Raw genomic sequence first — 18,853 nt, 5'->3', positions numbered from 1 at the left:
TTCAATGCTGCCTACCTGTCTAACTGTGAAAAGTTCTTTAGGCTATAGAGAGGACCTAATATTTTGTGGGGTTTTGGGGCAGTACAATAAGACCATCCTTGCTAACAACCCAAACGCATTTCTTCCATCCCATAAAAGGATGTGCTTTTACTGGTCTGGCGGTTTTTCAATATGATCCCTGCTGAATCCACAAAAACTTGATTCCTCCTATCAAAAGGGCGATAAAGCCTGTCAGTATGGCTCCTATAGGCACCTATTTGCAAGTGGCCTATGATATTACCGCAGAAAAAACACATGCACTGCAATAGCCCAGTACAGAAATGGCCTGCTATTTAAAAGATCGTTTCCTTGTTTTTGGAAACCATTTCCCCCTCACCTCAACAGAGTGAGTTCCCACTTCTAGTAGACCTACTAACACTGACTTGATATAAAATGAGCACAAATGTTTTCCTGCCCTCTGCCCCACATGAAGGCACTCCACCGTGGAGCAAGACTCCTACTCTCTGGTTATCTAGTCTGATCATAGTGAAACAGGGACTGGAGTCACTAAAGTGATACTGGGCAAAATCACTCTCAGAATGTGGTATTTCTCTGAAATACTGCAGTGTCAGTGAAAGGGCCCAGGTCTACTGCAATTTCCTTTTTTGTGAGCCTTGTTTACACACTTTGGACAAACGTGGTGGCACATGAAGCACTTGATTGGACAGACTTACACAAGTCTCAAGCACTTAGAATGCATTTTCTAATTTTCAGGGTGCTAACTCCACCACCTTGAATCATGGTAATAAAAATTGGAGTTTTTTTAAATTAAGTTTTTCAAACAGAATAAAAGCCAGGTAAGAAGGAAGCAGAGAAGGTGGGATAGGAAGGAATAAATAACAATCCTGATATTCTGTCAGTTTGAACCATGCTTATAGTTTCTAAGTCCATAGCTTTTATCTGAAACACCTGATGCTTCTATGCATTTCAAGCTTTGTTCTATGGAAAGCAGGTAAGTCGTTTTTGCACACAGGGTCAAGTTGAGCATTGGTGCATATGAGTGCATGGCTAAATGTTAAGCGTACTTACCAGGAAATGTTCAACTCATATTTGGAATGTGGTACTTTTCTTGTCCCTCTTGTAGATGCCTAGAAAGGGAGATTCTTGGCAAGCACACCTTGTCACAACAGAGCACTGCACCTACTGAAATTGTCTCTTCTGCACAAGGAATGACCTGGGCCTAAGAATGAAAAGTCCAGGAACCATGTTCACTGATGCATCTGATCACTGGCTAAGATAGTGATAACATGTGTAGGTGCCTTGTCCCTACTCCTCTACCTCCAGGTAAACAGCAGTATTACGGCAAATCAGAGATCAGGTGAGTGTCACCACCCCACCCTTCACCTGCTACAGATAATCTCAGCATGGCTAATCAGTACCTTCCAAGACTTTTCTGCCGCTTGCAGCAACGTGGCAAAAAGTTCCTGTAAGATGGCCATCTTCTGCTTCAGCAGTAGCTCCCGATGAAGTGCCTCCTGAAAAAAGGAAAGGTAGATTTCAGGCCCAGCAAAGTGTGCAAAAGGTGTACTTATTCCCCAATGCACCCACACCATACTTTTAAAGCACATGGCTTCCCCCAAATAATCCCGGGAACTATAGTTTGCCCCCAACAGAGCTATAATTCCCAGCACCTTTCACAAACAACAGTTCCCAGGATTCCTTGGGGGAAGTCGTGTGCTTTAAATATATGCTGTGGATGTCACACCCATCTGCTGTGTCAGTACTGAGGTTTCCCTTAATCTCCCAGTAGAAATTGCTGCCAGGCTGGTTCAGAACACCTTGACTGCTTCACACAAAAGAGGCGCCCTGCATTTGCCAAATCTCTTCTGGGGCTCTGATTGTGCACATGCTCTCACACCAGCTTCCCATAAGCCGGCTATCAACCTGCATTTGTTGATCCTGTTGCTCGCAAGGGGCCACCTTTAAACTGCAACTCTTCCCCTCTATCTTCTTCACTTATCTGTGCCTGAGATGTCATTTCCTGCACACCACTGTTATCATTCCTGTTAGGCTTTCGGAAGGAAATCCCAGCATTGCGTTAAGATCAGACCGCTGGTCCCTCTAGCATGCCCTTTCCAATGACTGTCAGAAGCTTTCTAGGTTTTCAGACCTTTCCCCACCTCCAAGGACTAAGGCTGCTGCTCAACAGAGCAACTCGTAGACTTCAATCCTCGCATGTGAGTAAGTCCCACTGAACGCAAGTGGGTTCACTTCTGAGTAGATACATACACAATCATACTGCTCAACAATAAATTGGATGGCATTTTAATGACTGGTTGATGAAACCTGTGCAAAACTGCAGATGATGATGATGATGATGATGATGATGATGATGATGATGATTATTATTATTATTATTATTATTAAACGTGGTTTTGCACTAGCAGAAAGCACTTACTTGCAACTAAAGGTAAAGGGACCCTTGACTGTTAGGTCCAGTTGCAGACGACTCTGGGGTTGCGGCATTCATCTCACTTTACTGGCCGAAGGAGTCGGTGTACAGCTTCTGGGTCATGTGGCCAGCATGACTAAGCCGCTTCTGGCGAACCAGAGCAGAGCACGTAAATGCTGTTTTCCTTCCCACTGGGGTGGTACCTATTTATCTACTTGCAGTTGACGTGCTTTTGAACTGCTAGGTTGGCAGGAGCCGGGACTGAGCAACGAGAGCTCACCCTGTTGTGGGGATTTGAACCGCTGACCCTTCTGATCAGCAAGCCCTAGGCTCTGTGGTTTAGACCAGTGTTTCCCAACCTTTTTTGGGCAAAGGCACACTTGTTTCATGAAAAAAAGGCACACCACCATTACAGCCCCGTGACGTCAGCGCACAGCGTCACGCCGGGAGGGACGCACGAAAGTGTAAGTTTCAATTTTTTCAGCTCCCCCTTGCCTTCCTTCTGTGCCAACCGCCAAAAAGCCAAGAAAAAAGCCAAGACTTTAGGGCAGCAGGTCGACACGGAAGAAGCTCCTACCTAAGGACAGGTGCGACGGCCGTGTCCTCTTCTGCCACACTTGGCAGCCCTGCCTCACGGTCGTGACTCCCACCCTGATTTCTCCCCGCAGGTCGAGCGGCACAGGCAGCCCAATGTGTCCAGCCCAGACACAAGCCCCGCTTCCCCACTCTAGATCCTGAATGCGACCAAGTGCTCTGGACTCCCGAGCAGGGTGGGAAAGAGGGCTCGCATCTGGTAGCCTCCGGGCTCCTCGCCTGCTCGAGGGATGGCATTGCAGGCAAGCTGCCGGCCGTCGCCATCGCCGCCCCCTCATGCGAGTGGACCTGCCCGGAGTGGTGGGCTGGGGGAGGCTCGCTCTCTGTGGGGATGTGGCCCGCACGCGCGGCCCCGCTTCCTCCTGCCCAGGGCTGAGCTCCTTACCCGCGATCTCGGTCTCGCGCACGCGGATCCCACTTATTCTGAAGCTCGCACCACTAGCCGGGGCTCTCACACCGTGCCAGGGCGAGGCGGCGCGGCCCACTGACGTCATCGCGGCTCGCCGCCGCCCTCGACTTCCCTGTTCCCTCCCCTCCCTCGGGTCGCCGTGGTTACCGAGGACTGCAAGCTGCTTGGGCGAGCGTGGGGCATTAAGTGGGAGAAGGAAAATTAAAATTAAAACTCGCCTGAAGGTCGCCTCTCCGGATACAGTGGTGCCTCGCAAGACGAAATTAATTCGTTCCGCAAGTCTCTTCGTCTTGCGAGTTTGTCGTCTTGCGATGCACGGTTTCCCATAGGAATGCATTGAAAATCAATTAATGCGTTCCTAGGGAAACCGCCTTCAGACCAGGTCCGGGGACAGTCTGTCCCCTGACCTCTTCTGAAGGCTGGGGGGGGGGGGGGACAAGGGCTTTTCTTCCCACCCCCAGCATTTTAAAAAACCCCGGGACAGCGGAGGAGTTCTCCGCTGTCCGGGGCAATCTTAAAATGCTGGCGGGCGGCATTTTAAAATCGCCCGGGACAGCGGAGGACTTCTCCGCTGTCCGGGGCGATTTAAAAGCCCCTGGGAAGGCAGGCAGGGGGGACAAAGATTTTCGCCCCCCGCCCGCCTTCAGAAGAGGCCCTTGCCGCTGCCCCCCGACTTGGCTGGAAGGCTGGCGGGGGGAGAAGCCTGCTCCTCCCCATCGCCAGCCCCGCAAACTCGGGGGACAGCGGGAGAGGCGCAGCTCGCCCTTCCCGCTGCCCCCCGACTTGGCTGGAAGGCTGGCGGGGGGAGAAGCCTGCTCCTCCCCATCGCCAGCCCCGCAAACTCGGGGGACAGCGGGAGAGGCGCAGCTCGCCCTTCCCGCTGCCCCCCGACTTGGCTGGAAGGCTGGCGGGGGGAGAAGCCTGCTCCTCCCCATCGCCAGCCCCGCAAACTCGGGGGACAGCGGGAGAGGCGCAGCGCCCCCTTGCCGCTGCCCCCCGACTTGGCTGGAAGGCTGGCGGGGGGAGAAGCCTGCTCCTCCCCATCGCCAGTCCTGCAAACTCGGGGGACAGCGGGAGAGGCGCAGCGCGCCCTTGCCGCTGCCCCCCGACTTGGCTAGAAGGCTGTGGGGGGGAGAAGCCTGCTCCTCCCCGTCGCCAGCCCCGCAAACTCGGGGGACAACGGGAGAGGCGCAGCGCGCCATCCCGCTGTCTCCCGACATGGTTTGGAGGCTGGCGGAGGGCTTCCTCCTCCCCCAGCCCCGCAAGCTCCCAGAGCGATGCCAAAGCTGCGCGCAGCTTCGGCGTGGCTCTGGGTCCCGTTCTGGGGGAGGGGGAAGCTTGGGCTTCCCCCGCCCCAGCCCCACGCCTGGCGGTGGGGGAATAATTTTTCCCCCCTTTATTCCCCCCCCCCCGCCAATTTTTCCCGCGGCACACCAGGCAACGTCTGGCGGCACACTAGTGTGCCGCGGAACACCGGTTGGGAAACACTGGTTTAGACCACAGCGCCACCCGCGTCCCCTCACAACTAGTTATTGCTAATCCATCTCTGCAACTCTTCATGTACTACAGCTTCCTATGTCCTCTACAAAGATGCTTCTGATGGTAGGGGAACCTTCTGGAACAGCAAGGATATGGCAAGAAGTGATGCAGTAGGCAGGGAGAAGTTGGCTTTGCATGAATAGAACTTCTAGCTCAGTGTTGGACTTTCCAGGCATTCAGCCTCACCTCACCTAAAGATGCTAGGGATTGAACCAGGGATGTACTGTAGGCAAAGCAATTAATTGCATTTTAAATAACTTAAACTTCCTTTTTTATACCTGCTGCTTGATTCACATGGGGTGGGTTTTTTTAAAAAAATACTTTAAAAGATTATTAATCCATTAATCTAACTGTCTGTTTTTATACTTAACACTATTGGTAAGCCACATGTCCAGGAAAATGTGTGGCAGCCTTTACCTAGTGAAAATATGCACAAGGCCTAAAGCCATTTCTCCATTGGTATTGCCTTCAAGGTGTCTGCTAAGGCACCAAATGTGAGGAAATGTTTGACTCTAAATAATGCTTTCGTCAGGGATCTGAGAGCAAAAGCAAAACCTGTTGACAGAAAATCTGAGGTAATTTTCCTAACTGGTACATGTCTCATTTACAGTTATGGTCCTATCTGAAGGACAGAAGTCCTTTCAGAAGAAACAAAAAAGTCCTGGCACAACCCTTCTTGAAAAATGTTCCAAATTAGTGTTAATTACTCACCTTGAGGTAGTTAGAAAGTTGAATAATCTCCTGAAATTGAAATAAATGGACTTAAAGTTCTACTTGAGTTGAACATGGGAGTATTAGCGTATGTCAAGGAAATTAAACAGGCACTATCAATCTGTAAGCCTCAAAATGAAGCTTGTATTCTTGGCAAGATAACAGATAGACCAAACATTCAGTGTGTTTAGGCTATGGATACTGGTGGGCATTGCAAAGTTAAGGGTACTTGATAAGAAGGATTCAAGGCAAAGCCTTCTATGATAGAAAGACTACTGGAAAAGGCAGCTCTTCCCAGCCTGGTGTGCTTCAGATGTTTTGGGCTACATCTCCCATCAGTCTGGTGCGAATTGTAGCCCAAAATATCTGGAGAGGTGGCTGATTTGGAGAACAATCCACAATTGGCTGCAGCACAATGATATGACCTGCCCAGGTTTATCCAAGATGAGAGTCACTGCATGGTTCAGTGGCCCTTAACAATTGCCTACCCTGCGACTGCTTTGAAGTCCCAGATAGGCAGCAGAAAAGGAATGTCTCATTATACCGTATGTTTAAAAAGCTCACAAGGAAGGGATCTAGAGGTCATCCAGCTCAACCCCAACCCCATCAAAATATAATATAAGCTGTTTTCTTTGAGAAGCTTTCCAGAGCTTAGTCAGTATTTTTAAAGAATTCCCAAAACCCAGTTTCAAAAGGTTATGATGCCGCTGAGGTTGTTTTGCAATCCCAGGCAGGCAGCAGAAAAGGAAAGTATAAGCTAAAGTGGAAACACATGTACAGGTTTGTTTAGGGCAGCTTATAGTCTTTACCACCAAAGATATTTTATCGTTAGGATCTGGTTTGTGCTGCTACACAGAGTATATCAATCATTAATGTCTTAAAACAATAGGTTTCACATTTCTTGTATTCCATACCTTATCTAAAACTGCTGTTCCACAACTGAAAAAGAAAAAAGGAGAGGACTGTGTCAAAAGAGGATGTGCCACTATTGCAAAGAATGATACTGTAGGAAAGAGGTAAATGATCAAAAGTGTCTAGTGAATAGTATATATAGGTAATCATCAAACGTGTCCATACAAAAAACAAACAATGTGCTTCCTTACTCTGTCTGTTGGCCTGAGCTTCTCTTTACTGCACTCAACTCATCTGTGGTTTGGGTACCTGTAAAAACACAAAATGAATAAAATTCCATATAACTCCTTTCAACAATGGAAAGTTAAATATGATTGGACATATTTATTTTGCGTTTACGTATGCTGTTTATTTATGAAAGGAACAGCACAGGGGGAAAATACTTCCATTCCAGAGTCTTTGAAATGGAAGCGTTTGCATCTTAATGGCAACATTTTAATCATGTTTATGGGAAATAAATCCCACTGTGTTCAGTGAGGCTTATTCCTACCTAAGTGGACATTTGAAGTCTTGCCATTATCTGAAAGAATGCCCAACCAGTTCAAATGGAATCATGTAAAATTTAGAAGTAAGTTGCATACTAGTTTTTTGCTAAAGTGGTTTCAAAGTTTGCAGAGTCTTACCTTTACAGGTTGTGTAAACTTTCACAGTGAACATGTTTTTGGGAGAGGAGTTCAAGTTGCCATGTGCAAAAGTGTCAGTGAAGCTGTGCTGCACAGATTTGGTATGAAGCTGAGAGGTACAGTTATCCCCAGACTCCTGAAACAAAGTAAGAACATGTCTCTCTTCAACATATTGGTCTCAAGCTTGAGTAATGATGTCATGTCTTATAGCCACAATGAAATAGAATTGGGTGGTATTAGTGCCAAATTACCTCTAAATTGCCCCAGTATCAGATTGTCTGCCCGTGGAAAGATGGGACTTAAAAAATAAAATAATTTGAGGAAATGAACCATTTAAGATCCATTGGCAACTTGGAAATTTGAGTCATCACCATATTATAGTTTGTACTTAAGTCTCTTTCCCATGATCAGAATAAAAGCTTTGATAAATAGCTGTTTGATTTGTGTATGAGGTAAAATCATACCACACTATATAAAAATCAAATATTTTAGCTTTGCTCTTAGCTAATTCAAGTTGGTACGTCATTCCCCCCCACCCCCGCCATGGCTATTTGAAACATTTATATGCCACCGTTTATCCAAAGATATCTAAGCAGTTTAACAAAAGATAAAACCAGAGGCTATTCGTGACTAATCCCCCAGCCTTGATCAACAGGAAGTTGATCAGGAGCGGCCTCAGTTAGAACTTTAATACAGCTAACTCAGGTACTGTATTTTTCGCTCTATAGGACACACCGGACCATAGGACGCACCGGACCATAGGAGGGGGAGAAGAGGGGGGGGAATTCTCCCCCTCTCTGCTCAGCGCCCCTTCAGCGAAGCGGCAGGAGAAACGAAGCCCCTTCCATTTCTCCTCCTGCTTCACTGAAGGGGCGCTGCGCAGAGAGGGAAAACTGTGCAGCGCCCCTTCAGCGAAGCGGTAGGAGAAACGGAGCCCCTTCCATTTCTCCTCCCACTTCGCTGAAGGGGTGCTGCGCAGAGGGGGGAAACTGTGCAGCGCCTCTCCAGCGAAGCGAAGCCTGGAGAGGAAGAGGGATCGGTGTGCACCGGTTTTGCTCTCCAGGCTTCAGGCGGCTATCCGCAAGCCTTTGGAGTGCAGCGAGAACTCCTGCTGCGCTCCAAAGGCTTGCAGATAGCTGCCTGAAGCCCCCGGAGCACAGCGGGAGTTCCCGTTGCGCTCCAGGGGCTTCAGGCAGCTTCAGCGAAAGCAACGCGAAGCCTCCGGAGCACGGGGGGAGCTCTCCCTCTGCTCTTCGGAGGCTTTGCGTTGCTATCGCTGAAGCCAAGGAGCCTGCATTTGCTCCATAAGACGCACACACATTTCCTCTTAATTTTGGAAGGGGGAAAAGTGTGTCTTATAGAGCGAAAAATACGGTATGTCCACACTGATGGGCAATGGCTCTCCAGGTTCAAAAGAGGGGATATTCCCAGTCCTATTTGGAGCTGCTGGAAATTGAATCAGGGATTTCCACCACTGAGATACAGACGTTTCTCAAGGAAAATGGGCCACTGAAGTCACTGAGACCACATTTGTATCACTCATCTAAAGCACTGTTATACCACCTTAACAACCATGGCTTCACACAAAGAATCCTGTGAACAATAGTTTGCGATAGATGCTGAGAAAGACCTCCATCATCTCATGGAGCTACAATTCTCTGAGTTGTAACAATCAATCTCTTTTCACAGGGAATTATGGGAATTGTAGCCCTGTGCGGGGAGAAAGTCCCATTGCCCTTATGTTCAGATATTACCTGGTTAGCAGGCAATGATCTCAGATATGCTGATCTCTCCCCTAAATCTCCAGGTCTGTTCTCCGGAACCAGGGACATGTCTGTGCCAGGAGTCAAATGCACTTCCTTCCTTCCTGGCCCTTCCATTATTAAATTTCTTCTTCTGAGGATCACTTTTTCTCGGCGTCTTTGAAGTAGTTCCTTGGCTTCTTTGCTCTGGCGTTTATCCGTGAGGCGGCATGTGGTCCTGTTCCTCCTTCTGCGCAGCGTTTCTCGCTTTTCCTGCCGGCGTTCATATTTTTCTTCATAACTTTCATGCCTGGGGCCACGCCAGCCATGGGATTTGAAAATCTCTTTTATCATGCTGATGGCACAAGACACGGCAGTGCAGAGCACTTTCCAAATACACTTGAGAGTCACCTTCCTGGGGAAACCGTGAGAACAGAAATTAGCAGGATGTTAGGCTGTGGAAGATTTCTGTATACAATAATACACACAATGTATCTATGGAATAGGATGCAATTGACTCCAAAATGAAAACGTTTTTTCATAAAATCAAATATGCTGTCATGAGGGTAGGGTAACTAAATTCTGAGCTTCTGGAAGATGAAGCAAACTGTACTGTTCATATCATATTGCATATTGTGGAAATTTTACTGCTTCACTTGAGCAGGGTTATTTTAAAAGCTCCAGACCTTACTGTTCTCCTGTTATTCAAGTCTTTTGTGATTTCAACAACATGTGGGAAATAATATTTTAGAAGAGGATCATTCATCTAATTAACCTTCCTGCTCACCCTCCCCCCCCCAAAGTTTTATGTTGGATCCAAATGCAAATTCCATGATTTTTTAAAAACACGTGTGATTTTTTAAAAATGCTTAATTTTTTTTAATTAAACTAAAATTAATCTACTACTAATATACAAAAGAAATCCACTGTAGTTGCCCAATATTTTGAGTATTTTTTTTATCTCCCTGAAGCTCTGTAAAGCTTTTGAACTAGGAAAATCACTGGTTAATGCACACAGATATCTGCAATAGATGCAATTTTTGAAAGTGGGTTTCTTCCTCCAGATGCTTTTTGCATTTCACCTTCTGCTTAGGTTTAAGGGCTGCAGAGAGTGTGCTTTGCAGATTGCTTGGGAGTCATCAAAGGAACATCTAGAGATGACAAATTCTGAGGGCAAAGCTCACTGTAACAATGAGCAGGCATGCCACTGTTCCTTTAAAAAAACCCCGCCACCACTTACCTCCTGTAGTAGCTTTACTTTCTCTGTTTTCCACACTGTCCAAAGGCTGTTGGATTAGGGATGCCATTTTCTATTGCTTAATGCTACACAGTTAAATATATTTATGTTCACTTTGAAGAAGGCTTACAAACTAAAGCCCGAAAACTGCAGCTAAAGGCAGTTTTCTGTGTATATCAGACTTAATCCAAGTTACATAGGCAGGTTGTGCCAGAATTCAGACAGAAGAATGAATGCTTTTGTTTTGGCATTACCTTGTTACCCTGTGCCTATATAAAGAGTGAGTTGTTAACCTCCTCCTTCCCTCATTAAAATCTTGACGGCTCATATGTTACAAGTATGTATGTAATTTGTCCTAGGAGTCAACTATATGAAAGGATTCGGATCTTTGCTTTTCCATCAGAAATAGAAAACAGGGTAGTGGGGGTGGGGGAAAGAGAACTCAACAAAAAAAAACCTTATCCATCCTTTAAGCCAGTGGGATAATCCCTGTGCATATTCTAAGAATGGTGGCTGAAAGGAGGATCATGTGAGCATGCTAGGCATTCAGGAAAGAAGGTTAGAACAGGATTGGCCTTACGATACAATTTAGTGGCTAGCAGAGCTTTATTTCTTTCCATACCCTCCCCAGTTTAACAGTTATCTAGCTGCAACAGTAAAAGGGACACGGGTGACGCTGTGGGTTAAACCACAGAGCCTAGGACTTGCTGATCAGAAGGTCGGCGGTTCAAATCCCCGCGACGGGGTGAGCTCCCGTTGCTCGGTCCCTGCTCCTGCCAACCTAGCAGTTCGGAAGCACGTCAAAGTGCAAGTAGATAAATAGGTACCGCTCCAGCGGGAAGGTAAACGGCATTTCCGTGCGCTGCTCTGGTTCGCCAGAAGCGGCTTAGTCATGCTGGCCACATGACCCGGAAGCTGTATGTCGGCTCCCTCAGCCAATAAAGCGAGATGAGCGCCGCAACCCCAGAGCCGGCCACGACTGGACCTAATGGTCAGGGGTCCCCTTTACCTAGCTGCAACAGTATGCTTGACCACGCGGACTAGGAAGCTGGAACTGGTTTAAAATGCAACAGCCAGGATTTTAAGTGGAATTACTTGCTGGGAGCGTAACTTGACAATTTTGAGAAATGCACACTGTTAGCCAGTTCACTTCCAAGCCCAATTCAAGGTGCTGCTTTTGATGCTTACAGCCCTTCAAGCTTTAGGTCCCAGGTACTTTAAGGACTGTCTAGTCTCATATCTACCTACCTGTCTCAGTTTTGCAATACTAAGCCTAGCTTGGTTAGCAGCATGGCAGAAAGCGACAATGTGGGCATGGGAGAAGAAAACCAAGAGTAAAAGCGGACCAATGTGTGGCACCCAAGATGAAGGAGGAACCATAATCAGGGAAACAGGAGCAAAGGGCTCAAAAAGTTTATTGCAGAAGGTTCTGCACAGGTTCAGTGTGTGTTTCGTATGATCTGGTCCAATTCTTCCTGCAACTTACCTCTTTCTTGGAGTCTTGATTTCTGGGCTTGACCAATGTGGAGGAAGGTTTCCGTGATCTGCAGAGGCTTCACCTACTGGGAATTAAACACATGGCAATCAAGGGGACTGTTGCTTTATTTTGATCATTGGAACAGTTATATTACTTACAGCTCAGCAGCTTGCCAAGGGCAGGGAAGCACTCGCAACAGATGCTCTGTGTTGCACTTTGAAGGCGGCAAGCAGAAACCAGAATGTATGGCTGTGGTTGCATACTTTGGAACCATCTTCACAGTGATGCTCAATTAATACCAACATTATTATCCTTTTGGCACCGGGAGAAAATCTTTTTATTCTTCCCCACTTTTAGCATATCTATTGGGTCTGGCTTTTACACTGCTTTAAACTGCTGCTCTTGCTGTTTTGGGCTGTATTTTATTTTATATTGATGTTTTATTGTTTTATTGTCTTATTCCTTACAGAGGAATTGATTGTTAAATCACTCTGGAAACTATATGTGAGGGGAATAGGTTTCTTAAAACCTCTTAGCAACCTTAAAAACTACAGTTCCCAACATTCTTTTGGGAGAAGTTCTGAATAAGGCCAGGACCCAAAGAACTATGAAGCTAGCTTTTGTAAGCCCAAGGGTTTACAGAACTTGCTTTTTTCAAGCAGCTGCCACATGTAAAACTGCTTTTAAAACTGAGGGGTGTTTCAAAAGCAGTTCGTGAGAGATGATAAAGGAGAGGGATCATCAGTTCAATGAAAAGTTACAAGTTTTTTTAAAAAAATCCATTAGTATGGTGTAATGGCTCCTTTGTGAACTTAAGTCGCTCTTTGGAGTCTGAGCTAACATGCCCAGACTTCCAGAAGTAATGGCCAGCACTTTCTGGCTGCAACAGCTATTCTTCATACAATGGAAAGTAAATACTCATGCTCTTTGATTTATAAGATATATACATCTTCATAATGTACCACAAAAATCCAATGCATGAACTACTGCTAATGTATTGGAAACAATGGTACCCCCCCCCACTGCAAATACCATATGGGGTTGTGATTCCAACTGGAGTGGGGGGGGGGGAGCTAAATCCTTCTGCCCATGCCATGGTCCTGCTCCAGCTCAGCCCCACCCCAAGGTATTAGTTAAAAACATAAAACTAGCCAAACTCTGTAACTAACATCACCTGTAGCTCAGCTCTTACAGAGAAAGGCAAAAATGCAATGTACTCACACAAGCCAGGTACTCAATTATAAGTACAAATCAAATGTTTGTATTGAAATTCAGGTTATTATCCTTATTTTAAAAATAAATAATCAACTTAAAAATAACCACTTCTTAATATATATATATATATAGAGAGAGAGAGAGAGATAAACACAATCCCTACCTACAGCCTCACCACACTGCAATAAAATAAGCACTGTTACCTCTTTGATACACAGCTGGAAGATGTGTAAGGGAACGTAATTGGTGTCCATTGCACTCAGCTAATTAAAAAGTCACCCCACTCCCAGCTGATGCCTTTATCTCTGGCTGCAGCATTTTGATCTGACTACTCTGCAGTGTCCTCCATCCAAGTCTGTGCTCTGGGCCTGCAGCTTACTAGGCTGTAGGACTCCTAGGCCTGCTCCACCAGGATAGCTTCTCTTTAGGTCAAAACCCCCATCACAGTCAGGTGGGAGTCTGTCCCCTTGGCAGATGAAGCGATTGTCACCTCACTTCCAAAGTGGAGGTAAGAGCCCCATGTAAACACAAAGCAGAATGAAGGTGGGATGCAAGGGGCGTCAAAATGGGCTGTACCATTCCAAGTTGCTGGTGAATTGCCTCCCATTAAAAAAAAAGTTACTGGGGCTTGCTTTTCTATTTTTTATGAATGCCATTTTTTTAAAAAAAAATATATAAGCAGTTTTGCTTACGGCCTTAAATAAGTTGCTTGGAGACCTTTGGTGTGTTTTACAAGCAATTGACAATTTATAATAGTGCTGAAAATGATGATAATGTGGGAATGGGATTAAAAAAATATGGGACAGTCCCCACAGTCTGAAATGGTACAGTCCACTCTACCAACTCCATTATTTCATTTCATTTATACCCTGCCTTTTCATATTTAATGCCCAGGGCTATAATACTATATTTGGGAGGCAAATATCTTCCACACTCAGTGTAGGGGTGGAGCATGTGCATTGACAATTCGTTTAAAACATTTCTATATAGTTTAAAAATTATCAGTTTACCGTAGCTAACAAATATAAAAAACAGCAGCAAAAAGAAATTGTCCTAGAAAAAGAATCACCTTGATTTCAATGTGTTAGGCCATGCTTCCCCCCCCCCAAAAAAAAAAATGTTTAGGGGTACTCTCATTTTCCTACTCATATTGTAATACTGCCCCTCAATGAGGCCAAACTTAGATTCACAAAATGTTTAGGGGTATGCGTCCCCCTGTGTCCCCCCAGGAAAAAAGCCCTGGTGTGAGGTGAACGTTATTTTACGGGTTTCCTTCCATCTTGAATTGGCTTTTTGGTTGTGATTACGATTGCTAGCGTTCCTAGGTCAGGAGCATTCCAGAACCTGAGATTTCAGGGCCCAACCCTGAGATCCGGAGGTGGCCCCTGATGGTGTCATAAGGGTGAGCCCTGGAGATGGAGATTAATTGGGAGAAGGGAGAAGAGGTGAGCTGACACTTCAGAGCATCAATACTGTCATTTGCAGCCAGGCCCTGCCAGGTTGAATATTATTATTATTATTATTATTATTATTAGTACTCTTGCGCTCCACCTGGAGACTCTTCAGGTCAGACTTGATTGTCTAGCAACCCTAGTGACTGCACATATAGCAATTACAAAGCTAATAAAAAACAACCACTTGTGGATATAAAATACCCTAGATAATCTGCAACATTACACGATATAGCTTTATCGGCTAAAAATCAAACAAAAGCCCAAATGAGCAGAGGACTTTGCAAGCTTAAGAGCAGCACCATCTATTCTTAAAGGCAGATTCCCCCCCCCCTAAGAGAAAGACAACTTCAAAAATACTTTATCCACCTTTTTGAAACAACACCATTAGCCCACATATATATAGACTTGCAGTTTCAGAACGTATGAATCATCTGCTTCCCTTAACATGCAACCAGGAAGTAGAGACAAAGTGCTGCAGCAATGTGTGGAGGGATAGGTTGTGTCACACCATAGCAGCACAACTGGTTAATGGACTGGGTGAAGTAAGAGCAGTTGCAGTGTGTGGCAGAGCTAGCCACAGGCCTCTCTGCTGCTGCACTTCAAGCATACTGTGCTTTATTTAGCAGATGTTTTAAGAAACTGACAAATTTCCCAGCGTTAAGCACTTGGTAAATTGCCCATCTTCATTCCCTCATTGCTTGCCAGTCCAATATTAGTAAGTATCCCATTTACCTGAATGGATAATTTATTAGAAATTATTTGGTATGTATTCCACATTTGTCCGTATTTTATTGATTAATATGCAGCTTGGTCACTGTTATTTTTGTTTTCATTCATTGTATGTAATGTATTTAATTTTATTATTAGATGACAAAGATTCATCTTTGAAACAGTTGACTTAATCTGGAAACACTGTTCTGCTTGTTTGCTGTTCATTATTGAATTCTACATACCCAGCACTACAATACTGTTGGACAATATCTGTTGAAAGGCATTCTGCCTGCATCATGGTGTTCCCTGACAGCAATTCATTACGTTGACTATTTCTTGTTTATGGATTTATATATACATTATATAATGATGTTTATTATTTTGTAAATTTTGGGTTATATTCTAACTACTACTAAAAATACATTTACCATACTTATTAGCCGTGTGTTGTGGCTGTATTTGAGCAGATTATTCTGTATTGCAACACAGGGGTTTTGTTTTAGTCCAAAGGTCAGTGCATATTGGATGCTAGGCACAGCGGTATACCCACTGAAGATCCAGGGCCAAACTACACTTTGAGAATGGATTTCCTGAGGCATGGGTTTTCTCTTTTAAAAAAACCCCAGTCTCTTCTCCTCTAATAGGACTGGATAAATAATGCTGGGGATGTAGTTTTTTGTAAGACATTCCCTCCCACTGTTTCCCAACCTCAGCTGCTCCCTCCTCAAGCTGCTGTTTTCTCTACTGAGGAAAGAAATAGAGGCACCCACAGTGCATGCTGGAATGTGTACTTTCCTTAACTAATATTATTCAAAGCAAGCTTCACTCTCTGGATTTAGAAGAGACATGATTGCTGCCCACCAAAGAAGACAGCTGCCACACATTTCTCATACTGGATCCAATATCCCAGACCCTCCAAGTGTCCCTATTTTCCAGGGACGTCCCTGATTTAGAGAAACCATCCTGGTTTCTGATTTGATCCTGGAATGTCCCACTTTTCCATAGGATGTCCCTATTTTCATTGGTGAAATGTTGGAAGGTATGGAATTATCTGACCCCCAGGCAATCCTGTATAGGGAAGGCTTTTTTTTTTTTACTGTTTTTTATTATGCTTTTATATATGTTGGAAGCTGCCCAGAGTGGCTGGGAGAACCCAGTAAGATGTATGGCATATAAATAGTAAAATAATCATTATGAAATGGGACGTCCCTATTTTCATTGGAGAAAGGTTGGAGGGTATGTTATTCAGGCCACTTCTGGCAGGAGCCAATGAAATTAGGAAAATTCTATGATGAATGTATGTGTGATTATGCATGTGTGATCTCAAAAAGCAAAGGCACTCCTCCCTATTATGTATCTCCTGTTTTGAGGTGCAATGCAATCTCTGTTTAAAAATAAGTATATGGTTGACTTCATTTTCAGTCTTTCTCTTGTGAAAGTATTTCCTTCTTAGATGGGAATAGTCTCTTAAAAATAATTGAAAGAGTTAACAGAAAGGGTGGATAATTTATACATGACTTGAAACATTCATCTAGCCAACCACAGAAATGCAGGCTCACAGGATGACTTTCAAATGAATCATCTTTCTCAAAGTATGAGAGATGTACAACAGTTTTTATGTTTAGTGCTTAGGGAGATAGATAGATGATAGATAGTTAGATAGATAGATAGATAGATAGATAGATAGACAGACAGATAGATGCTTTTTTAATGTCCCTTTTGAATGGAATAACTTCAGAAACATGGGAGATAGTTAGGCCCTGAGTGGGTTGTAGGTACCAAGCACATATTAAGTGGTTGGATAGCTCACCAGTATAAACCCATCTTCAGTCCTTTAGTACCTGACTGTTATCTCACATTTCATGACAACCTGAAATTATCAGGATCAGTATTGCTGGAATGATCTAAAAGGAAGACTGTAGTGCAGAAAAAGTGCCCTCAAGAGATTATTGGACTCCAACTCCCATCATGCCCTGCCAGCATGGCCAGCGTTCACAGAAGATGGGAGTTGTAGTACAGAAGTATCTGGAGGCTAGACTTGCTGAGGCTATGCTGTTCATGCACAGAATCCTACTGGCTACCTTGCTGTAGCGCAAAGCTTTCTAAACTTTTCATGTTGGCAACACACTTTTTAGACATGCATAATTTTGTGACATGGTAATTCAGTTTTACTAGCAAACTGGAAGTTAAACTGACTCCTTTCCAACCCCAGGAGAAGCGCAGGGAGCGTTTGTGCGACACACCTACACACTGCAGCTAACACACTAATGTGTTGTGACACACAGTTTGGAAAGCTCAGCTGTAGTGTAAACTCTATCCAATATATATTATCAGTCCCTATTTCCCAGTTTAGCACTGCAGCAAATCTGCCTCTAGTGCAGTGAGAAACTGGAGGCAGATTGCACCTAGCAAAATTCATCGTGCTTGGATCTCCAATCTGCATAGGGTCTGTACAAAAACCTTTGCTGCTTATTGCTAGTCCAATGAGATAACATGAAGAATAGTAAGATTAGTGAAAAAAGATTGTATCAAGGAGCCACAATAAGCAATATGTTTTGCCTTTTTAATTTTTTTCTGGTAGGATTCCTTTTACTTGTATTCTTCATAGCCTTTTTGTCAAAAACCATTCAGGAATTTGTTCTTCATTTTCAACTCTTTCTCCCACTCACAGCCTGAGCACCTATCTTCTTCCTATACTGGACAATGTCATGTAAATGGATTAATAATAATACTATTAATAATAATTTATACCCCGCCCATCTGGCTGGGTTTCCCCAGCCACTCTGGGTGGCTCCCAACAGAATATTAAAAACACAATGTATACAGACAGGGTTAAGTGGAAAGTCAAGGCATATGTTTGCGATTAAACTTCCTTCATAGGATTTATGTCCTAAAAGGCAGGATAGAAATAATTATAGGATATAATAAAGTATTAATTTAAATAACAGAAAGTTGCAAAAGCTGAACAAGTATCTCTTCTTGCTGCCTAGCTTCTTATCCACAACTCTGATGTTATGACACGAGGCAGCCAATTGGTGGGAACGTGTTCCATAAGTTGTTCATTAATTGCCACCACATTTGATGTTCACAAATGATTAGATAAAATGGTAGAAATAAGCAATTCAGGTTTCGTCTCCCTGCCACTAAAATTTAATTGTTCATTTTTCTGCATGCACATTTGCATTTGCCACATGGTTGTTAGTGTCAGGCTGTCCTCTTTCTACAAAATTCTGTCTGAATTGAATTCCATCTACTTTCTAGTATTGCAACACTGTACTAAAGCTCCTGCTTGAGGGCATACAGTAAATAGGTTTGTTTTGCAATTTCCTTGCTTTTTTCTTGCATTCAGATGGTCTTTGCACATCTTGTCTTGGCACATTTTATGAGCCAAATACCAGGGCTGGACCAAGACATTTTGCTGTTTGAGGCAAAGTACAGGGTGTCCTTCCCTGAGCATTCCAAGCCTAGAAGCTTGGCAGCTAAATCTTTATTCAACTTGGGTGATGGGGACAGTGTCCTGCACAACATGTAAGGCAGCAAGTTGGTTCAGAGAGGCAAAGGCATGCCATGTAGCAAACACAGCTCTGTCTTCCAACAGAGGGAAATGGCCAGGCTTGTCTTAGCAGGAACAACCAAGGGCTGCTGCTGCTGTCCCCCGATATCTGCTACCTGAGGCAGTGGCGTGGCGTGGGTTGTCAGCACCCGGGGCAAGACAAGTAATTTGCGCCCCCTAACCTGTGAATTTTAGCTGCGAGTGCGAGCGCACCCCCCCCCAGATGTTGTGCCCGGTGCGACCGC

At 44.7% G+C, this 18,853-nt stretch overlaps 1 protein-coding gene across 8 annotated transcripts in view; it reads right to left on the bottom strand.

The window, feature by feature from the left end:
- The window catches only part of TRAF3IP3 (TRAF3 interacting protein 3), a 36,587-nt gene that overhangs the window by 15,584 nt on the left and 2,150 nt on the right, over positions 1–18,853 (bottom strand). For 3 of the 8 annotated variants that reach the window (XM_028734464.2, XM_028734471.2, XM_028734462.2), the window contains exons 2-8: positions 11,685–11,760; positions 8,974–9,376; positions 7,220–7,355; positions 6,788–6,845; positions 6,599–6,623; positions 5,685–5,714; positions 1,419–1,514 (exon numbers count right to left, since the gene is read on the bottom strand). In XM_028734464.2, coding sequence (XP_028590297.2) covers positions 1,419–1,514; positions 5,685–5,714; positions 6,599–6,623; positions 6,788–6,845; positions 7,220–7,355; positions 8,974–9,315 — 687 coding nt within the window. In that variant the 5' untranslated portion in view covers positions 9,316–9,376; positions 11,685–11,760. Of the gene's footprint in view, positions 1–1,418; positions 1,515–5,684; positions 5,715–6,598; positions 6,624–6,787; positions 6,846–7,219; positions 7,356–8,973; positions 9,377–11,684; positions 11,761–13,093; positions 13,900–13,959; positions 14,355–18,853 lie in introns of those variants that run through there. The other 5 variants (XM_028734466.2, XM_028734463.2, XM_028734467.2 and 2 more) reach the window with 5 other exon arrangements.

Source organism: Podarcis muralis, chromosome 5, assembly GCF_964188315.1.
Source record: "Podarcis muralis chromosome 5, rPodMur119.hap1.1, whole genome shotgun sequence".
NCBI classification, from domain to species: Eukaryota; Metazoa; Chordata; class Lepidosauria; order Squamata; family Lacertidae; genus Podarcis; species Podarcis muralis.
This window is presented reverse-complemented; position numbering and strand designations above follow the sequence as displayed.